Genomic DNA, 23,289 nt, shown 5'->3' with positions numbered 1-23,289 from the left:
CGATAGTGACTAGGGAGCGATTTCGGACACAGGGCATGACTTCTTGATTAACTGGGGAACAAATATGAGGCGACACAGAAGCCAAATTCTCTCAACATCAACATGGGAAAGATAAGAGAACACACAAACCAAATGAGGGAGAAGAAGAAGAAGTGTATTGACCTTCATAAGTAAGGGAATGGTTATAAAAAAAAAATAGCTACTCAACTGAAGATGTCCATTTCTTATAATCCTGTTAGGGCGATAATAAGACGACGACGACGACCAACTGGAACTGTTCCAAACTCGCTTGGAAGAGGAGCAAAGTTTATTTTGCCCCCCACATACAGTAAGGAGGAGGGTAAGAAAAGCAAACCCCCCCAGTGGCACGTGCTTTTGTTGAAAATATTTCTTAATGAGAAATTTTTCAATTAAAGCTTGGATTTTTCTCATTTTTTCAGCATGAGATGAAGCGACTTCACTAAAAGGTGATTTTTTTCCCCCCTTTTCACTAATCTTTACAAGGGGTGCTAATAATTGTGTTGGACAGTGTATAGGAAAGAAAACAATCAGCCTCAGGGTGGGGGCAGTCACTGCACTTCAACAGACCACTCTAGTGTTGATTACTTTCCTAAAACAGCATAACATGGAGTGTTTTATTTCTTACCTACGTGGTGTTCATTCTTTAATTAGACAATAGATTCTATTCAAAATTTCATCCCAGGTCTCGAAATGATTTATTTAATTATAAAAAACATATAGCAATTGTATGTCAGTTGTCAGTCCAGAGTTGTTGAAGAGGCAACCAGATTAAAATCATCATCATGATCGTTGTGAGGTGTTTCTTACTGACCAGAACACGGACTCTCCTCCTCGGCCGGTGCCTGTCGGGTCACCGGTCTGAATGATAAAATCTCTCTGAAATGAGGAAATAAAACCAAACAGCACCAGTGGTACCTCTGTGTAACTCTATTCTCACAAACAAAACAGGTATTTACAGTGAAATTAACTGTTACTGTTACTACATGAACTACTGCTTCAGTTATTGGGAGACGAACAGCACCAGGGTTGGGCGATACGATCAGAGTATCACATCACGATACTTGTATGCATCACGATATACTGTGCAAAAGTCTTAGGCACCCTATTTTTATTTTCTTCATATAAATTGTTCATTATCGATTTCTATTTCATGACTTGTACACTGAGTCAAAACATTGTCGAGCTCCAAATGTTCGTTTATTTTCCAGCACAAAACTGAAAGTTACAGGGGAGGAGGGGGAAAAAAAAAAAAAACGCAGGAGTGCTCTGAGAGCACAATATCCCCTGCTGGCAACGATGCCGTAACTCCAGTAAAATGCGACTGAATTGAACGAAATTGCAATATGCGGATTACCGACATATAACAAAGAATCCTGCCCAGTTTCGTGAAATTCCTCCAAAAATTGTGAGAGGAGTTGATTTCAGAAGGTGAGTAGCCTTCCCCGGACGGACAGATGGCCATCGCCACGACATAATCCCCCTTCGGGCCTTTCAGCCAGTGGGGGATAATAAAAATTGTGAGGGAAGTTGATTTCAGAAAGCAAGCACACCTTGATGAAATTACCAAAGTTTGTTAATAATCAAGGGCATAACTCTGGGAAAATTTGCCCAAATTACACGAAATTTCAATCTGCGTATAACTGTCCTATAACAAAGCCTGTTGCCAAGTTTGGTGAAATTCCTCCACAAATTGTGAGAGGAGTTGATTTCAGAAGAAAACACACTCATTAAATTGTCAAATTATAAGGTAGTTAATCAAGGGCTGGAACTCTGGTAAAATGTGACCGAATTAAAATGTGACGCGTATTACCAACATATAACAAAGAACCCTGCCAAGTTTTGTGAAATTCCTCCAAAAATTGAGAGAGAGGAGTTGATTTCAGAAGGTGAGCACCCTTCCCCGGACGGACGGATATTGATAAAATTGGCTCAAATTAAACGAAACTTCAACATGCGTATAAACTGCCATATAACAAAGCCTGTTGCCAAGTTTGGTGAAATTCCTCCACAAATTGTAAGCGGAGCTGATTTCAGAAGAATGTACACCCTTGTGAAATTGTCAAAGGACAAGTTATTTAATCAAGGGTCAAAACTCTGGGAAAAATGTTCACAAATGAAATTAAATCGCAATCTGCGTATTACCATCATATAACAAGGCCTTTTGCCAAGCTTCGAGAAATTCGTCCAAAAATTGAGAGAGGAGTTGATGTCAAAAGGCGAGCGCACCTTCATGAAACTGTGAAAGTACAAGGTTGTTAACTCTGGTAAAATGTGACTGAATTGAACGAAATTGAATACGCGTATTAATGATATATAACAAAGAATCCAGTTTCGTGAAATTCCTCCAAAAATTGAGAGAGGAGTTGATTTCAGAAGGTGAGCATCCTTCCCGGGACGGACGGGCAGACAGAAATCACCACGACATAATCCCCCTTCGGGCCTTTCAGCCAGCGGGGGATTAAAAAAAAAAAAAAAAGTTCGTAATATGTCTGAGCAGCATATTACCACTTTTAAGAGAGCACTTAAAGATTAAAGAAGAAAACATAATGAAGGATACTTTTTTTGGGGGGGTGGGAGGGAGAGAGAGAGAAAGAAACTTGTGAAATTTCCTCTGCATTTAACCCATCTGAAGCAGTGAACACACACATGCACACATACACGTGAGCAATGAGCACACACACATACAGCAGTGGGCAGCCATGCTAACAGCGCCCGGGGAGCAGTTGGGAGTTCGGTGCCTCGCTCAAGGGCACCTCAGCCCAAGGCCGTCCCATATTAACCTAACTGCATGTCTTTGGACTGTGGGGGAAACCGGAGCACCCGGAGGAAACCCACGCGGACACGGGGAGAACATGCAAACTCCGCACAGAAAGGCCCTCGCCGGCCACGGGGCTCGAACCCAGAACCTTCTTGCTGTGAGGTGACCGTGCTGACCACTACACCAGTGTTTCCCAACCTTTCTTGAGCCACGGCACATATTTTACATTTGAAAAAATCCCATGGCACACCACCAAACAAAAATATCACAAATAAATAAATAAATACACACACACACACACACACACACACACACACACAGTGGTGCTTGAAAGTTTGTGAACCCTTTAGAATTTTCTAAATTTCTGCATAAATATGACCTAAAACATCATCAGATTTTCACACAAGTCCTAAAAGTAGACAAAGAGAACCCAGTTAAACAAATGAGACAAAAATATTATACTTGATCATTCATTTATTGAGGAAAATGATCCAATATTACACATCTGTGAGTGGCAAAAGTATGTGAACCTTTGCTTTCAGTATCTGGTGTGACCCCCTTGTGCAGCAATAACTGCAACTAAACGTTTGCGGTAACTGTTGATCAGTCCTGCACACCGGCTTGGAGGAATTTTAGCCCGTTCCTCCGTACAGAACAGCTTCATCTCTGGGATGTTGGTGGGTTTCCTCACATGAACTGCTCTCTTCAGGTCCTTCTGCAACATTTCGATTGGACTTTGACTTGGCCATTCCAAAACATTCACTTTATTCTTCTTTAACCATTCTTTGGTAGAACGGTTTGTGTGCTTAGGGTCGTTGTCTTGCTGCATGACCCACCTTCTCTTGAGATTCAGTTCATGGACAGATGTCCTGACATTTTCCTTTAGAATTCGCTGGTATAATTCAGAATTCATTGTTCCATCAATGATGGCAAGCCGTCCTGGCCCAGATGCAGCAAAACAGGCCCAAACCATGATACTACCACCACCATGTTTCACAGATGGGATAAGATTCTGATGCTGGAATGCAGTGTTTTCCTTTCTCCAAACATAACACTTCTCATTTAAACAAAAAAGTTCTATTTTGGTATCATCCATCTACAAAACATTTTTTCAGTAGCCTTCTGGCTTGTCCACGTGATCTTTAGCAAACTGCAGACAAGCAGCAATGTTCTTTTTGGAGAGCAGTGGCTTTCTCCTTGCAACCCTGCCATGCACACCATTGTTGTTCAGTGTTCTCCTGATGGTGGACTCATGAACATTAACATTAGACAATGTGAGAGAGGCCTTCAGTTGCTTGGAAGTCGCCCTGGGGTCCTTTATGACCTCACTGACTATTACATGCCTTGCTCTCGGAGTGATCTTTGTTCATCGACCACTCCTGGAGAGGGTAACAATGGTCTTGAATTTCCTCCATTTGTACACAATCTGTCTGACTGTGGACTGGTGGAGTCCAAACTCTTTAGAGATGGTTTTGTCATCTTTTCCAGCCTGATGAGCATCAACAACACTTTTTCTGAGGTCCTCAGAAATCTCCTTTGTTCGTCCCATGATACACTTCCACAAACATGTGTTGTGAAGATCAGACTTTGATAGATCCCTGTTCTTTAAATAAAACAGGGTGCCCACTCACACCTGATTGCCATCCCATTGATTGAAAACACCTGACTCTAATTTCACCTTCAAATTAACTGCTAATCCTAGAGGTTCACATACTTTTGCCACTCACAGATATGTAATATTGGATCATTTTCCTCAATGAATAAATGGCCAAGCAGAATTTTTTTGTCTCATTTGTTTAACTGGGTTCTCTTTATCTACTTTTAGGATGTGTGTGAAAATCTGCTGTTGATTTAGGTCATATTTATGCAGAAATAGAGAAAATTATAAAGGGTTCACAAACTTTCAAGCACCACTGCATATAAAGCCAAAGCCACCGTGTGTGTGTGTGTGGGGTCTGGGAGGGATACCCCCCCAGGAAAATTTTGAAAAATAAGGCCTTACAAACCACTTTTCCTGCAATCTGAGCTGTAGTAGATAAAAAATATATCTGTTGTCTTTTTTATATATTTACATGAAAATACAGTGGCGCTTGAAAGTTTGTGAACCCTTTAGAATTTTCTATATTTCTGCATAAATATGACCGAAAATATCATCAGATTTTCATACAAGTCCTAAAAGTAGACAAAGAGAACCCAGTTAAACAAACGAGACAAAAATATTATACTTGGTCATTTATTTATTGAGGAAAATGATCCAGTGTTACATATCTGTGAGTGGCAAAAGTATGTGAACCTCTGGGATGAGCAGTTAATTTGAAGGTGAAATTAAAGTCAGGTGTTCTCAATCAATGGGATGACAATCAGGTGTGAGTGGGCACCCTGTTTTATTTAAAGAACAGGGATCTATCAAAGTCTGATCTTCACAACACATGTTTGTGGAAGTGTATCATGGCACGAACAAAGGAGATTTTTGAGGACCTCAGAAAAAAGCATTGTTGATGCTCATCAGGCTGAAAAAGGTTATAAAACCATCTCTAAAGAGTTTGGACTCCACCAATCCACAGTCAGACAGATTGTGTACAAATGGAGGAAATTCAAGACCATTGTTACCCTCCCCAGAAGTGGTAGACCAACAAAGATCACTCCAAGAACAAGGCGTATAATAGTCGGTGAGGTCACAAAGGACCCCAGGGTAACTTCTAAGCAACTGAAGGCCTCTCTCACATTGGCTAACGTTAATGTTCATGAGTCCACCATCAGGAGAACACTGAACAACAATGGTGTGCATGGCAGGGTTGCAAGGAGAAAGCCACTGCTCTCCAAAAAGAACATTGCTGCTCGTCTGCAGTTTGCTAAAGATCATGTGGACAAGCCAGAAGGCTATTGGAAAAATGTTTTGTGGACGGATGAGACCAAAACAGAACTTTTTGGTTTAAATGAGAAGCGTTATGTTTGGAGAAAGGAAAACACTGCATTCCAGCATAAGAACCTTATCCCATCTGTGAAACATGGTGGTGGTAATATCATAGTTTGGGCCTGTTTTGCTGCATCTGGGCCAGGACAGCTTGCCATCATTGATGGAACAATGAATTCTGAATTATACCAGCGAATTCTAAAGGAAAATGTCAGGACATCTGTCCATGAACTGAATCTCAAGAGAAGGTGGGTCATGCAGCAAGACAACGACCATAAGCACACAAGTCGTTCTACCAAAGAATGGTTAAAGAAAAATAAAGTTAATGTTTTGGAATGGCCAAGTCAAAGTCCTGACCTTAATCCAATGGAAATGTTGCAGAAGGACCTGAAGCGAGCAGTTCATGTGAGGAAACCCATCAATATCCCAGAGTTGAAGCTGTTCTGTACGGAGGAACGGGCTAAAATTCCTCCAAGCCGGTGTGCAGGACTGATCAACAGTTACCGCAAACGTTTAGTTGCAGTTATTGCTGCACAAGGGGGTCACACCAGATACTGAAAGCAAAGGTTCACATACTTTTGCCACTCACAGATATGTAACACTGGATGATTTTCCTCAATAAATAAATGACCAAGTATAATATTTTTGTCTCATTTGTTTAACTTGGTTCTCTTTATCTACTTTTAGGACTTGTGTGAAAATCTGATGATGTTTTCGGTCATATTTATACAGAAATATCAAAAATTCTAAAGGGTTCACAAACTTTCAAGCACCACTGTATGTTTAAAATCAATAGGAGTATTGTTTGAATTCAAAATAAAATCACATTCTACATTCAAGGGTATGGTTATAATTTATGATCAACAAAAATGACAAACTAAATTCACATTCAACTTAAGTTCTATTAATTATCGAAATGTTCATATATTAAATAAAATTTTAGGGTGACTGACCTTTTCTCCGCATGTCCTCATTAGTTGCATAGGATTTCTTCAAGAAGTCTTTTGAAATATTTAAGTTTTCAAAACTGTCAGCATTAATTCAGATTTACTGACTATCATATACATGTTCAACGTATTAAATCAAACAAATGCCAAGTTTATGGGAAAATGTCCATGTACACTTTATACAATTATTTATAGTTCAGTCGCTTCTCATTTTCATTTAATCATTTCGACGACTTCTTCAGCTTTTTGGCCAAAGACAAGAGCTTGTCGGGCCTCTCTTTTGTAAGAACTGTTATGATTGGCTATCATGCTCTCGCCATCGATGATTGGCCAATTACACTGTAGATAACGCGTATTCTACTGCGAGACTAAAGAACGCGCAAATGTAAACCTGTAAGATCGTCGTAGGAATGAATTACGCTTGAGTATCACGAAGGAACATACCCCAACCCCCCTCAATAAATGAAAAAATATATATCTCAATGGATTTGGCAGAATATAAAAAGGTCAATTTTTACTCAGAAAAAGCAGAAAACTCTCATCCCTGCTATCGCCATCACCGCTGTCACACCCGAAGCATTACTAATGCCGCTTTTCCACTACAAACGCGGCTGAGCCGTGCCGTGCCGAGTCGAGCTGAGCGGGGCTGTTGGAGTTGCATTTCGACTACAACCGCGCTGAACCGTGCTGGCTGGAAGTGGGTGGACACATTGGGTGGAGTTAGCGAAAGTGGGTGGACGTCACGTGATGTCGTTAAGCAGCGCAAACAGTGACATCAGTGACAGTGGCGGAACAAGTCAGAGCCGGGCCGGGGGCGGGGCAAATGACCGGGCCCTTTATTAAAGCTTATCATAACATCATTTTAGGCTACAAAATGTCCGCAACTGCGGTGTTTACCAATTTCAACACTACCGGGTGCAACTATGTTATTTAGTACATCAAGTCCTTCAAACGAACATGTAACTCAGAAACAAAAAACATTAGGATACTGTACATGGCTCATAATAAAACATCAATAGCCTATACTGCGCACATTATTTGAAGGGCATACGAATGAGCGCTCAGAGTGGTGACAGGAAGAGTCAGAAATAAAAGGAGGGCGGTGCAAACCTCACTGAATGCACTGTGTTTACCAATTTCAACACTACGGGGTGCAACTATGTTATTTTGTACATTAAGTCCTTCAAACGAACATGTAACTCAGAAACAAAAAAACATTCGGCGACATACTGTACATGGCTCATAATAAAACATCAATAGCCTACTGCGCGCATTATTTGAAGGGCATACGGCGAGCCTTGCGCTCCGCGAACTCGTCCACGATGCTCTGTATGTCACTGATTCAGTGAGCTTTTAAGCGGTAGTCTCACGACCCGAATAGTAAACAATAAACATGGAGGACATGGAGTCGTTAGGGTTGCTGGTCTTGGTGCTGTGGCTTGTTGTCACCGACAACGCGGACAGATACTGGCAAGAGCGTATTGATGAGGCGAGGCGCATAAGGCTTCAGAAATTCTCGTAATTCATAATTCTTCTTCTTCCGGGTTTGCGGTGTTTACAGATCCCAGCGCGCTCGCGGGGCGTGTGTGGGCATGTGAGGACATGCCTCCTCACCAATCAGTGCACAGGGGAGTGTCTGCTCACGCCCCCAGCCTCAGTCGGCTCGCTTCAGCCCCACTCCAAAACGGTGCGAGTTTTAGGGGCTAAGCAGGGCTGAAACGAGCTGAGTCGTGCTGGTTTTTGGTAGTCGAAACGCGAGCCGTGTCGGGCTGAAGTGAGCTGAAAAAGGGTAGTGGAAAAGGGCCATAATTCTACTGTTTGAATGGCAACAGGTAGATACACAGGTTAATTAGCTACCTGCTGCCATCTATTGGAAGAGTATTTAATTGTTCTGCCGGTCACTACAGTATATGTCGCTGGCATAGACGAACGAAGACCAATTATTTGCAGTAAATAAATAATTTTCAGAACAATTAAGTGAAATTGGATAATGTCCCACGGTACACCTGATCTCTCACGGTACACTAATGTGCCGCGGCACAGTGGTTGGGAAACACTGCACTACACCACCGTGCCACCCCGGACACAAAGTGTCCAGAAGAACTGTGGCTGGTTCTGTACGATGCTCAGTAAAACCTACAGCTCATTTCCTTATAAAACTGCACTCACTGGACCTCAGACTTAAAAAAAAAAAAAAAAAAAAAAAAACGCAAAGAGTCGTCTCACACCAAATCTTGACTTTGTCTCATTTATTATGGCTTACTACTTACAGTATTTTTTTTTTTAAACGCTGAAACATTTCGTTTCATTATTTTTTAGATCGACAGCATTTCTTTGCATGTGCCGAAGACTTTTGCACAGCACTGGATATTTATATATCAGGCTTGCTAACAAATCTTCAGCCGAACCACAGTGTTGCATTTCAAAAACAAACCAAACAACCAACAAATGAATAAATCATACATCTATGAAAATTAAATACTTAATACAAGTCTAAATGTAATAATTCAAACAATCGACATTTTACATAAATTTAAATTTTCAAATCAAAAGTTTTCAATCGGAATTTGTCGGACTGTTTTTTTTTTTTTTTCAATCTGCAATATCTCAGAAAAGTGTGCCCAGTCCTAATGAACACACTGGTGATCCGAATTACATCACAATTGCTGGGTTTCAGTCACGTGACGTTTCTTAGCGGAAGGTTTTACCGGAAGTGAAATAGCTGGTGGTCTAAACGGCTGCCGTAGTGCAAACAACTAGCGATAAGTTATCGGAGTACGCTCGTAATCTAGAAGCCACTGCTGGCTTTAGATATATTCAGAAGGTTGCTATGTGCAATGGAATCGACCCCTACAGTCTGGGAAAGGTGGATTTGTCATACGATCTCGAAAACTACCCTTCAGTCGAGTTCTCCGACATCTCAAACTATCTGGTGCTGCAGACGTCCTTCGACACCGCAAAACAGATGAAAGCGTGGAAAAGTACGGAAGCTTACGACTTTTTTTCTATATGGCTGGGTAAAGGACCTCGGGATCAAGTTGCTGCCGAATGAATCCTGGATTGTTTTTGCCCGTGTACGTATGTTTAAGCTTTTCATTCGTGTCTTTACAACGAAGCGCAAACAAACAAACAGCTGGCTCGATTCTCACTTGTGTTGGCTCTTATCTCTCAGCTAAATCATTCACAAAGATCATCAGAAACCCCTTTAAAGACCTGGATCTTAGTTAAACAAGTGATCAGGCCATTATTAAAAAACGCTCTGTTTCCGGTCCACCGGCCGGGTGAGTGCCGTTTGTGCAGTTGAAATTTTTTTTTAACGCCGGTTTTTCGACATTTTTTTCAGGTTTGTAAAATCTAAAATCGAACTTGACATTTACGCATTCCGCGCAGAATATAGAATCGAATCAGCTCTGCGCAAAATGGTATTCTAGCGAACAACAAAATAGTAAAGATTCAGAAAAACAAATCATTCAGTGATAATTTTAATAGTGTAATTTCATCCGAACTAGGCCTAACGCTTGATTTAAAACTACAAAAAGTCCGTGTGTCGGACCGTCACAAACCGTTACTGGAAAATTCGTTTGATCTTGATCCATCCGAGACGTTACAAACAGCTTTTGAGTTTTGTTATGTGAAATTCATTACCTACTTTGTTAATGACCCTGACAGATCTGGAGGAGAACCTAATAGATCTATTCAAAATGAGAACGGAACTGAACAAAAAAAAAAAAAATGCGTTTACGGAACTAATGCAGGTTGGCTGGACAGAATTAAAAACTGTGTCTGTAGCAAATAAAAAGAACGAATTACACAACGAAATTATAAAAGACATCCAGAGAGAAGGACCTTGTCTATCTAGACATATTGGCCAAACTGAAGGAACAAATGTAGTAATGAACATTGCACACTGCTTGTGGTATTTAGACGGCCGCCAGGACATAATCAAAGAGGCAGTGAAATGTCGAGGACCGTCTGTGGTGACGCCTGTTCCTGCACGGTAGGTTTTATAATAATATTAAAGTTTTTGTACAAGTTTCAGTTGATTAAACTGTCATATTTTATTAAATGTGTCTGCTTTTGTAATAAAAAGTACTGAAAGAAAAAGCAAACAAAGCATTGCAAATTCTTATCCATCCATATACACAGTGGGGCAAAAAAGTATTTAGTCAGCCACCAATTGTGCAAGTTCTCCCACTTAAAAAGATGAGAGAGGCCTGTAATTTTCATCATAGGTACACTTCAACTATGAGAGACAGAATGGGGGGGAAAGAATCCAGGAAATCACACTGTAGGATTTTTAATGAATTAATTGGTAAATTCCTCGGTAAAATAAGTATTTGGTCACCTACAAACAAGCAAGATTTCTGGCTCTCACAGACCTGTAACTTCTTCTTTAAGAGGCTCCTCTGTCCTCCACTCGTTACCTGTATTAATGGCACCTGTTTGAACTCGTTATCAGTATAAAAGACACCTGTCCACAACCTCAAACAGTCACACTCCAAGCTCCACTATGGCCAAGACCAAAGAGCTGTCAAAGGACACCAGAAACAAAATTGTAGACCTGCACCAGGCTGGGAAGACTGAATCTGCAATAGGTAAGCAGCTTGGTGTGAAGAAATCAACTGTGGGAGCAATTATTAGAAAATGGAAGACATACAAGACCACTGATAATCTCCCTCGATCTGGGGCTCCACGCAAGATCTCACCCCGTGGGGTCAAAATGATCACAAGAACGGTGAGCAAAAATCCCAGAACCACATGGGGGGACCTAGTGAATGACCTGCAGAGAGCTGGGACCAAAGTAACAAAGGCTACCATCAGTAACACACTACGCCGCCAGGGACTCAAATCCTGCAGTGCCAGACGTGTCCCCCTGCTTAAGCCAATACATGTCCAGGCCCGTCTGAAGTTTGCTAGAGAGCATTTGGATGATCCAGAAGAGGACTGGGAGAATGTCATATGGTCAGATGAAACCAAAATAGAACTTTTTGGTAAAAACTCAACTTGTGTTTGGAGGAGAAAGAATGCTGAGTTGCATCCAAAGAACACCATACCTACTGTTAAGCATGGGGGTGGAAACATCATGCTTTGGGGCTGTTTTTCTGCAAAGGGACCAGGACGACTGATCCGTGTAAAGGAAAGAATGAATGGGGCCATGTATTGTGAGATTTTGAGTGAAAACCTCCTTCCATCAGCAAGGGCATTGAAGATGAAACGTGGCTGGGTCTTTCAGCATGACAATGATCCTAAACACACCGCCCGGGCAATGAAGGAGTGGCTTCGTAAGAAGCATTTCAAGGTCCTGGAGTGGCCTAGCCAGTCTCCAGATCTCAACCCCATAGAAAATCTTTGGAGGGAGTTGAAAGTCCGTGTTGCCCAGCAACAGCCCCAAAACATCACTGCTCTAGAGGAGATCTGCATGGAGGAATGGGCCAAAATACCAGCAACAGTGTGTGAAAACCTTGTGAAAACTTACAGAAAACGTTTGACCTCTGTCATTGCCAACAAAGGGTACATAAAGTATTGAGATGAACTTTTGTTATTGACCAAATACTTATTTTCCACCATAATTTGCAAATAAATTCTTTAAAAATCTTACAATGTGATTTCCTGGATTCTTTCCCCCCATTCTGTCTCTCATAGTTGAGGTATACCTATGATGAAAATTACAGGCCTCTCTCATCTTTTTAAGTGGGAGAACTTGCACAATTGATGACTGACTAAATACTTTTTTGCCCACCCGGTGGACAGGAAACGGATTTTTTTTAAGGATGGCCTCACGGCGCATTGTAACTGTATGGCTGGGGAAGAGTTTTGTCGCGACCTTCATGCATACGGACTTTGAGAGGAGTGAGGAGTGAACAAAACAGCTGGGGACTTTAGCGCTTCGTGACTAAAAACAGTACTGCAAAATAACGACACATAGCAAGAAAAGTCCTTGGAAACCACCAAGGCCAGAGCTGAGAGGGAAACACAAACCTTTCACCAAGTGATCACTGCAAACTCGAGCACGCTTCGACTCGGCTCACTGAGGTTCGAAAGCCACCTTTCTCCACGTCCTGTGTTGGTTCACCCTTTTTTATTAGTTCATGAGGAACCCTGAAGAAACTTTAATCAGTTCTACGGTTTGATCGACCTAAAACAACGCGACCGTACGGCATTTTTCACGCGAGCAATGCACCTTCACCACCAGCTAAAGTTTGGAATAACTAATGAGGCGGATGTGACGTCACGTGAAACCCAGCAATAAAGGTCAGGTTTGCTGGTGATGTCATTTGCTTGAGAATAATTATTAAAACCGCGCTGTAGCAATCTGATTACATCACGAAGTTAATTGTGATCGATGACAAGACGGTAACAAGTAACAGTGATGGGTAGAACATCGGCACACAATACGGAGTTTAACGGGGGGAAAATGTTGTCTCTTCGGGTTAGGAAGTTCTTACCTGGACATTGTGAACGAGGCAGTAGTTGTAGTACTTGATCTTACACAGCTTCAAGAAGTTCAAGCAGGCTGCCAAAGGAGGAAATAAAATTTCACAAAACAGTAAGTTGCTTTAACGGAAATATCTCTGATATCCTAATAATACTTTTTTTTTTAAACTTCTGACCCCTTACACTCCATCCTGCTCTCTCAGATCCTCTAGCCATGATCTCCTTGCTGCCACCCTGGGTGGCAGGTCCTTCAGCGCCATGGCCCCCAAGCTCTGCAATAACCCTAACCCGTGACGCTTTACGGTTATTTAGCACTAAAGTCTTTTAGCACAAGTTCTAAAGTCTCAGCACAACTCTAAGTTCTTTAGCACAAGATCCAAGAACACAATCTTAAATCATGAATACTTACTGATCACGTTTCACGGGTTTTTTTTAACGAAAGTTGCCGATCGAAAGCGAGTGACTGCTTTTCCCCGCTCCGCCATCTTGAAACTGCCGTGTTCGATGGCGCCTGTAGATTAGTCACCAATCCTCCCTCCAAATTATTTAACACAGCACGCACCCTGACCCAGTACACCGCTCCAGCCAACTTCCAGGTTTGTTTTGTCTTTATTAAAGTGCTAAGCTTAAATTATATATCATATTTATTATTTACAATCTGAAAAAGAATGAAGTCTCAAGCGAAATTTACAAGACGAGTTTACAGAAAGCTTTGTTTGTTCTTCATTTTACATTTTTTACAAAAAAAACAACCTATGTACAGCCATTTCAATTATTTTATTTACATTTTAGATCATAAACCCCTTCTTACAGTGGTGGGCAAAAGTTTACATACCCCAACAGAATGTTTCGTTTCTTGCCTATTTCTAAGAGAAATTGAATGATAATGCACAAAAACCTTTATTTCACTTGTGGTTAATGGTTGGCTGAAGCCATTTATTGTCAAGAAAATGTTAACTCTTTTTAAACCATTATGACGACAAAAAAAACTACACAAATGTCCCTGATCAAAAGTTTACATACCCCAATTCTTAATACTGTGTATTTCCCCCTTTAACATCGATAACAGCTTGAAGTCTTTTGTGATAGTTGTCAATGAGTCTCTTTATCTTTTCAGATGGTAAAGCTGCCCATTCTTCTTGGCAAAAAGCCTCCAGTTCCTGTAAAGTCTGGGGCTGTCTTGCATAGACTGCACGTTTGAGGTCTCCCCAGAGTGGCTCAATAATGTTGAGGTCAGGAGACTGAGGCCCTGTCCACATGGCAACGGATTCAGGTGACTCCGATACAATTGCTTATCGTTTAGGCCTGGCGTCCACACGGCACCGGCGTTTTGGGTGCCCAAAACGCAATCTTTTTGAGAACGGGTTCCAGAGTGGAAAGATCTGGCAACGTTGCCATTGTGAAGTCGTCTGGATGAGTAGAACGGATTTGTTTACGATGACGTCACAACCACATGACTGTGAGTGCTTCACGCCGGGTAGAAGTGTAACGAATATCACCAGGAAAAAGCCTTACAGAGCACTAGTGAGAGTGAAACACGAGCTTGGATATTATTATTATTATAATGTTCAGTGTTAGTTCACAGTAGTAATGCAAGAAGCAGAATAGTGACAGTAATAGTGAAGCAAAAACATGCAATTGTACAAACACTGCAGCTCTACAGCAAAATATTCATTTATGAAATGGTCTGATTCTTAACACCAGTAGTGCCAATGATCTTCTCATTGCGATGCGATGCGAGTTGTCAACAAATCCTATAACTTGGTTCATGAAACGCGCTTACAAAATATTTTCACTGTGAATATTTATTGTGTAATGGTGCAATCCTGCCAGCAAAAATAGGGGAAAAAAGGAGCGATCTCACCTCTTCAGATGTTGATTTAAGTCCGACAATACATTCCTTAAAAAGGGCGTAGAGGAGCAAATTAATCCAATTTATTCCGGACCATTAAAGACGCCGCCTTCTGCGTAGAATCATACGTCATCCTCGCCGCCATATTGGAGAGGTCAAAGCGGAGAATAAAGATTAGCTGCGTTTAACTGTACCAACAGGTTTACCGTCCAAACGAGATCATATGGGATTACCTTTCACAGGTGAGAAACAACAAATTAATTCCATCAACGTGTATCATTCACTTTATTCCGGACCATTGAAGACGCCGCCTTCCGCGTAGAATCATACGTCATCCTCGCCGCCATTTTGGATAGGTCAAAGCGGAGAATAAAGATTAGCTGCGTTTAACTGTACCAACAGGTTTTCTGTCCAAACGAGATCACATGGGATTACCTTTCACAGGTGAGACTGGAAAAATACTTTTCATTGTATTTGGTCATTATAATGTAATTTTACGAACAGATTTTTCTGACTTTGTGGCTAATATGAAGTCTCGCGCATAATAGTTTATGCGCATGCGTCCTTACTTCTTCTATTGTTCTGGTGTCTCCGAAGGGTCCGTCTTACAGCGCCCCTAGAGGTGTGGCATGTGTATTGCATCGTTTTCAGCAAGCGTTGCGTTGCCATATGGACCTGATATTTTACTGATTGTTGCCCATTTGGACGCGATATATTTTTAAATAACAACATCTCGTTGCCGTTGTCGTGTGGATGTAGCCTGAGATGGCCACTCTAAGACCTTCACTTTATGCTGTTGTAGCCACTGACGAGTTGATTTGACCTTGTGTTTTGGATCATTGTCGTGCTGGAATGTCCAAGTTCGTCCTATGCGCAGCTTCCGGGCTGAGGCGTGTAGATTTTCCTCCAGTATTTTTTTATAAGTGACTGCATTCATCCTGCCATCAACTCTTACCAAATTTCCAGTGCCTTTGTAGTTCACACATCCCCAAAACATCAGAGATCCACCACCATGTTTCACCGTGGGAATGGTGTACTTTTCATCATAGGCCTTGTTGATTCCTCGCCAGATGTAGCGTTTAGTGTTGTGCCCAAAAAGTTCAATTTTGGTCTCATCACTCCACACAACTTTTTGCCAGAAGGTTTGGGGTGCGTCTCTGTGCAGTCTGGCATATCATAGACGGGCTTCTTTGTGGCATTTGCGTAGAAGGGGCTTTCTTCTGGCAACTCTCCCATGCAGCTCATTTCTTCTCAAGAGTCTCCTAATTGTACTCTTTGAAACATCCACATCAGCTTGTTTCAGAGAATCTCGAAGTTCACCAGATGTTATTTGGGGCTTCTTCTTTACATCACGCACAATTCTTCTAGCAGTGGTGGGTGAAATTTTTCTTGGTCTACCTGAACGGGCTTTGGTGTCTACAGAGCCCCTGACTTTCCACTTCTTGATTATTGTTTGAACAGTGCTGACTGACACTTTTAATTGCTTTGATATTTTCTTATATCCCTTCCCTGATTTATAAAGTTCAACTACCTTTTCACGCAGGTCCTTTGACAATTCCTTTGATTTTCCCATGGCTCAATCTCAAAGATGACGCGCAGCACTGGATGAGGGATAAAAGGTTCTCTCAAAAGTCCAGCAATTTACTGACTCTTATTTTCACCCACTAATTAGAAGAAAACAGATCACAGGTGAAGGTAGTTGCCTTTAATTGCCATTCAGTCCTGTTTGTCAAATTGTGTACAGGTTTTCAGGCCAATTCACAGGGGTATGTAAACTTTTGATCAGGGTCATTTAGGTAGTTTTTGTTGTTTTCATGGTTTTCAAAGAGTAAACGCAGTAATGAATGCAATAAATAACTTCAGCCAACCATTAACCACAAGTGAAATAAAGGTTTTTGTGCATTATCATTCAATTTCTCTTAGAAATAGGCAAGAAACGAAACATTCTGTTGGGGTATGTAAACTTTTGCCCACCACTGTATATCAAGAGGAGTATTCCCCCCCCCCCCCATTATTGTGACCATAATCCAGAGTTGTGCCAAGAGACTTTGGATTTGTGCAAAAAGACTTTTGTGCTAAATAACCAGATACCCCCATGACTACAGTTGTGGTCAGAAGTTTACATACAGCGATATGAATGTCATGGCAATATTTGGGCTTTCAGTAATTTCTTTGAACTGTTCTGTGGCAGAACGATTGTACAGCATACATCTTTAATTAAAAAAAAAAACACGAGAATTTGGTGCACAAGTTTTAATTTCCTTTGGGTTTTCTGAAATCTACGGAAGCCGCGAGAGGCCCTTCATATAATCTTTTTTTATTCACCTTGTTATCCCGAGATCTCGAGAAAACAACACAACTAATTCGAGATCTCAAGAAAACAAAACAATTATTTCATGATCTCGAGAAAACAGCTGAGATTTCTAGCAGAGCTGCGCCCCCGGACTAATTTTGAAATGATCCCTTATTAAAAGACTTAATGCAATCTCTCCCTGTGTCAACCCCTGATCAAAATATTGCCTTATTAGGTGATCGATTATTCCAGACATTAATGACCAAAGTTGCGTCTATACAGAATGAGAAATAGCCCCAAAGTCAGCATATCACAAGTCTCTTGGCGTAACTGAATGAACCATTTCTCAGCTGTTTACTCGAGATCTCGAAATAACGGTTTTGTTTTCTCGAGATCTCGAATTAGTTGTGTTGTTTTCTCGAGATCCGTAAAATGTCTCTTCGCAAGATTCACCTTGACCAAACGTTTATTGTTTACCATGAACAAGCTTCTGGCAGAATATTTCACAACTCTTCGTGGTAGAGTTCAGTTAAATTTGTTTTTTTTTCCTGGCATGGACTCGACCTTAGAAGTGACAGCAGGAAGTCTATCGGTCTCATGGCCATTTCCGCTATACTAAAACACAGAGCTGACTACAACTTTGATCCTCCATTTTGAGCTAATTTAGCGCCATGCCATGTAGATGTGTTGCTGGCGGGTGCAGCAACAAGACAGAAGGTGGATTTACGTTGCATTCATGGTCCAAGAATGTTCAAACTGCAAAAATTTGGACGCGTTTTGCAAGAAATTCACGGGCACATTTTAGCGATGACTTGTACGAGACCTCTGATCTGTTGAGGAGCTATAAGCCCGTATTGAAAGCGGGTGCAGTACCAACAATTAAAAGAAAAGAAAACTACAAGAAAAGGAAAGCAAGTTCAGTTGCATCAGTTCTCCCGGAGTGTGAGCCGAGCAGTAATGGCGGAGTACTCAGATTAGAGAAAATGGAGAATGAGTGGACCAGTCGTCAGATTTCTCCGCTGGATCTGCTTGCCTCAGCAGCAATATCTCACTCTTACGTGGAAGAAGCGAATAAACGAAGAACTGAGAGTCAGATTGTTTCAAAACAATCGGCCACAAGCTCGGCCTTCAAGAAGCAAGAACACAGACGGGTAAGCTCCGACTCTCATTTGGTTACATCACAACACCACCACTCGTTGTTTACCTGTATTTAGATTAATACATGTACAGTGGAGGAAATAATTATTTGATCCCTTGCTGATTTTGTAAGTTTGTCCACTGACAAAGAAATGAACATTCTATAATTTTAATGGTAGGTTTATTTTAACTGTGAGAGACAAAACATCAAAAAGAAAATCCAGAAAATAACTTCATATAAAAGATATAAACTGATTTGCATTTCTTTGAGTGAAATAAGTATTTGAACCCTCTCGCAAACAAGACTTGGTATTTGGTGGCAAAACCCTTGTTGGCAAGCACAGCGGTCAGACGTTTCTTGTAGTTGATGACCAGGTTTGCGCACATGTCAGGAGGAATTTTGGTCCACTCCTCTTTGCAGATCATCTCTAGATCATTAAGGTTTTGAGGCTGTCACTTTGCAACTAGGAGCTTCAGCTCCCTCCATAGGTTTTCTATGGGATTAAGGTCCAGAGACTGGCTAGGCCACTCCATGACCTTAATGTGCTGCTTCTTGAACCACTCCTTTGTTGCCTTGGCTGTATGTTTTGGGTCATTGTCGTGCTGGAAGATCCATTCACGACCCATTTTCAGTGTCCTGGCAGAGGGAAGGAGGTTGTCACTCAGGATTTTACGGTATATGGCCGCGTCCATTCTTCCGTTGATGCGGTGAAGTAGTCCTGTGCCCTTAGCAGAGAAACACCCCCAAAGCATAATGTTTCCACCTCCATGCTTGACAGTGGGGATGGTGTTCTTCGGGTCATAGTCAGCATTTTTCTTCCTCCAAACACGGCGAGTTGAGTTAATGCCAAAGAGCTCAATTTTGGTCTCATCTGACCACAGCACCTTCTCCCAATTACTCTCAGAATCATTCAGGTGTTCATTGGCAAACTTCAGACGGGCCTGCACATGTGCCTTCTTGAGCAGGGGGACCTTGCGGGCACTGCAGCAGGCTTTCGTCTAAACCGGGGAACAGGGGTGCTGCGTCCTCTTACTCTCGGCGTGCGCCCCCTTACCGAAATGCCGATTGAACCCCAAGTCACACTTAGGCCATGCACTTATATGCTACTGCACAACATGCAATCTTTCTCAAAACGATCTTTTCTCCGTGAAAACATCCCAGCAACACCACGTGACAACGTGTCTGATCATCAAATACGTTATAATTACTCCAAAAATATTCCAATCATAGTAGATACACCGCCAGACGGTGCAAAAACAATCCGAATTGGCGTTTTCCAGACTGAGGCACCATGTTGTTTAGTTGTTTACTTGTCGCGGCTGCTCTCGCGAGATTTGACATGGGTTACATACAAGGTCGGCTGACTTGTAGAGCGAGATTTCTCGAGACTGAATGACCTTTCACCCACCGGCGCGGGGGACAACCAGCACCATTCCCCCCCCGCTTCGCTCCCTCGCCATGGTGAGCGCCCTCATACTAAATTTTTCTAGAAAAAACCCTGAGAGAGTGCAGGCAGGGTGGAGCAGTTGGAGAAGGATTTCGGGAGATAGGAAAGTCCCAGCAAAAGTGAAAGGTAAGATGTATAAGACCGTAGTGAGACCAGCTGTGATGTACAGATTGGAGACCTTACCCTTAATGAAGAGACAGGAGGCAAAGTTGAGGATGTTAAGGTTTGCGATGGGAGGTTGGACAGGATAAGGAACGAGCACATCAGAGGGACAGCACATGTGGAGAGCTTGGGAATTAGACTACGTTCAGACTGCACCCTGAAACGACCCATATCCGATTTTTTTGCTCATATGCGACCTGTATCCGATTTGTTATTGACAATCTGAATGACACAGATCCGATTTTTTTCACATGCGACCCAGGCCGCTTGGATATGTGGTCCTAATTCCGATGCATATCCGTTATTTTCACATGCGACTGCAGTCTGACCGGACAGGTCGCATTCATGCGACCTACACGTCATCAACAAGAGACAAACGTCACTATTCTGCGTTGGCTAATCCCGCCTCTTTGGTGGAAAACAACATTTGTACAGTTTTCAGAATTTAAATAGACTTTTATAGAATTGATCAAGCTAATGGTGGATTTGGTAGGGACCTGGATGTTAAACCATCCTGTATTACAAGATTATAAGATTGTTCTGGAAATTTCCAGTAATTTGACACCTTCGGTCTCATTAGTCTGCTGCCCACAATCAGATTATTGTGCGAGTTCCGCTGCCGCCACAAAAACCACATCGCCAGGTCTCGCCTCATCTCCATGCTTTACTTGCAAACTTGAAGAGTGCGCCTTTTGTTTACGTATTACGTAGATGTGCTTATTACGTGTCAATTTGTGCATGCGGGACACTTTTGGGTCGTTTTCCATTCATATTGGAGATCGCATACAAGCCTCATATAACTGGTAATGTGAACGGCCTAACAAAAAAATCGGATTTCACAACAAATCGGATATGGGTCGTTTCAGGTTGCAGTCTGAACGTAGTGTTAAGCTAAGAGAGACGAGACTGAGACGGTATGGGCACATCCTGTTGGAAGGAGAATGTTGAGGATGGAGCTGCCAGGCACGCGAAAACGAGGAAGGCCAAAGAGGAGATACATGGATGTGGTGAGAGAGGACATGAAAGTGGCAGGTGTGGTAGAGAAGGATGCAGAAGACCGGGAGCAATGGAGATGAAAGATCCCAGACGTCCGCTATTTAGCGGAATTCCGCTATTTTCTAGCGAAAGTGGGGTTTTTTTTCATTTCTTGTATATCCATTAAAAATATGTTTAAGTAAAATGATCAGCAGAATACGTTCTGATTTGGTTTGCTTGTTTAGCGATGTTTTCGTCAGCTTCGTTTGTTCTCGTTGACATTCGGGAACACTCGGAAGTTAAACTGATGTAAATACCGTGAGCAGTGTTGCCAGATTGCGCGGTTCTCCGCCCAGTTGGGGGGTTTCAAGTGCATTTTGGCGGGTTTTGAACATATTTTGGGCTGGAAAACGTCAGGAGTATCTGGCAACACTGACCGCGAGACTGTATGCGATAGGACAAGAAAACAATATGGCTGCGCCCATTTGCTAGAAAACATGTTTTAACTCCGTTCGTGCTTTTGTTTCTAATGCGTTGAACTTAATTCAGAGCACTGCAGGAACATCAGAAAAGCAGAAAGATAGATCAGAGAAACAAAAGCAGAGAAAACTGGAGGAAAGACCGAATGCACCCCAGAAAAGAGCATTAAATTCCTTTGCAGTGAAACCTTTCAAAAAGAGAGGTTTAAATCAAATATCTCCAGTATTTGTTGTACATGTGTATATATCTAATATTACTGAGTCATTGATTTCTGCTCATATTTATGATTTTTGAAAAATGAATGTGGCTTATATTAGACTAGTTTTGACATTAACTTGAAACAAAAAAAAAATAAACAAATGAGATGAACTCTGGATACTATTGTTATAACAAAATCAGTGGAATATTTAGGCAAGTATATTCTTCAAAGCTACATTTTTGTCTAATTTTTATAATTTTTTTTTTGCCACTTATGTCATGGATTACAAAATATGGCATCAAATAGATACACATTATGGTTAAATTCTGTTGCTTTTCTATGTTAAATCTATGTAAAAAAATGTGTTCTATAGCATCTTTAAATGTTAAAATCTCAACAGCTTCAGGCAGCCCCCTTGACCCCTGCTGATAGTTTCTCATCTCATCTCATTATCTCTAGCCGCTTTATCCTGTTCTACAGGGTCGCAGGCAAGCTGGAGCCTATCCCAGCTGACTACGGGCGACAGGCGGGGTACACCCTGGACAAGTTGCCAGGTCATCACAGGGCTGACACATAGGTGGGGTTTACATTAGACCGTATCAGCGGATCATCAGATTAACGTTTTTAAAAACGATTAGCATGCACACAGCAACGCCAATACACGGATATGCTAATCACATGACTAATTCGGCACGTAAGTTGAAATGTGTCAGTGCGGCTATTCGCTTCCTCCTCAGCGGCTGCGCTCCAAATCACTCCGCCCTGAACAGCGAGTGCCCTCTGGAGGGTGCGCACTCCGGCCCTGCGCAGCTCACAGAGCGCGCGAGTGTAGTGCACGAGCAGTGATTCGGGACTGAGCCGCTGTGCGGAAGTCACTTACCACTTGCAAGTGGAAGGATGGCAAGCCTAAAGACAATCATAACTACACAATGGGCAGTATTTGCATCAGTATTTGCAGTATTTTCATACTTTTATACTCTTTAATGAAAGGTGATACAAGGCGGAAGTCCGCGCCGTTTTTCGGCAGTCGCGTCACATGACCAACGCCAGCGAATCAGGAAGGTGGATGTCACAGTGACGTTGTCCAATGACGACGCCAGCTAGAGCTCAGCACAGCGTATCTGCGTATCTCAATGTTTACACAGCACCGGACCAGACACGATCTGGATTGAATACGTGGACGCTGGCGGATTCCCGTTTCCTGGCGTTTCCAGGCGGTTTAATGTAAACGGACAGTGCATCCGTGAAGAAAACGAGACAGATACGGTCTAATGTAAACTTAGCCATAGACACAGACAACCATTCACACTCACATTCACACCTACGGTCAATTTAGAGTCACCAGTTAACCTAACCTGCATGTCTTTGGACTGTGGGGGAAACCGGAGCACCCGGAGGAAACCCACGCGGACACGGGGAGAACATGCAAACTCCGCACAGAAAGGCCTTCGCCGGCCACGGGGCTCGAACCCGGACCTTCTTGCTGTGAGGCGACAGCGCTAACCACTAGCCTACACCACCGTGTCGCCCGGTGATAGTTTCTTACATTCCTCTATTTTTTTCAATTACTGCTGGGATCCCTGAGATCCGCTGTGGCGACCCCTAATCGGGAGCAGCCAAAAGAAGAAGATAATTGTTGATATTTTGAGTAATACATGGCTTATTCAA

The 23,289-nt window shown here is 42.1% G+C and overlaps 1 protein-coding gene across 2 annotated transcripts in view; it reads right to left on the bottom strand.

Moving 5' to 3' along the window:
- ppil4 (peptidylprolyl isomerase (cyclophilin)-like 4) overlaps nucleotides 1-23,289 on the bottom strand; it is a 35,957-nt gene that overhangs the window by 11,109 nt on the left and 1,559 nt on the right. Inside the window, exons 2-3 of one of the 2 annotated variants that reach the window (XM_060913897.1) lie at nucleotides 13,087-13,154; nucleotides 833-897 (exon numbers count right to left, since the gene is read on the bottom strand). In XM_060913897.1, the coding sequence (XP_060769880.1) occupies nucleotides 833-897; nucleotides 13,087-13,154 (133 nt within the window). Of the gene's footprint in view, nucleotides 1-832; nucleotides 898-13,086; nucleotides 13,155-23,289 lie in introns of those variants that run through there. The other variant, XM_060913898.1, reaches the window with a different exon arrangement.

This window comes from Neoarius graeffei, chromosome 2 (genome assembly GCF_027579695.1).
Source record: "Neoarius graeffei isolate fNeoGra1 chromosome 2, fNeoGra1.pri, whole genome shotgun sequence".
NCBI classification, from domain to species: Eukaryota; Metazoa; Chordata; class Actinopteri; order Siluriformes; family Ariidae; genus Neoarius; species Neoarius graeffei.
Note: the sequence above shows the minus strand (reverse complement) of the source record. Positions and strands in the feature narration are given on the sequence as shown.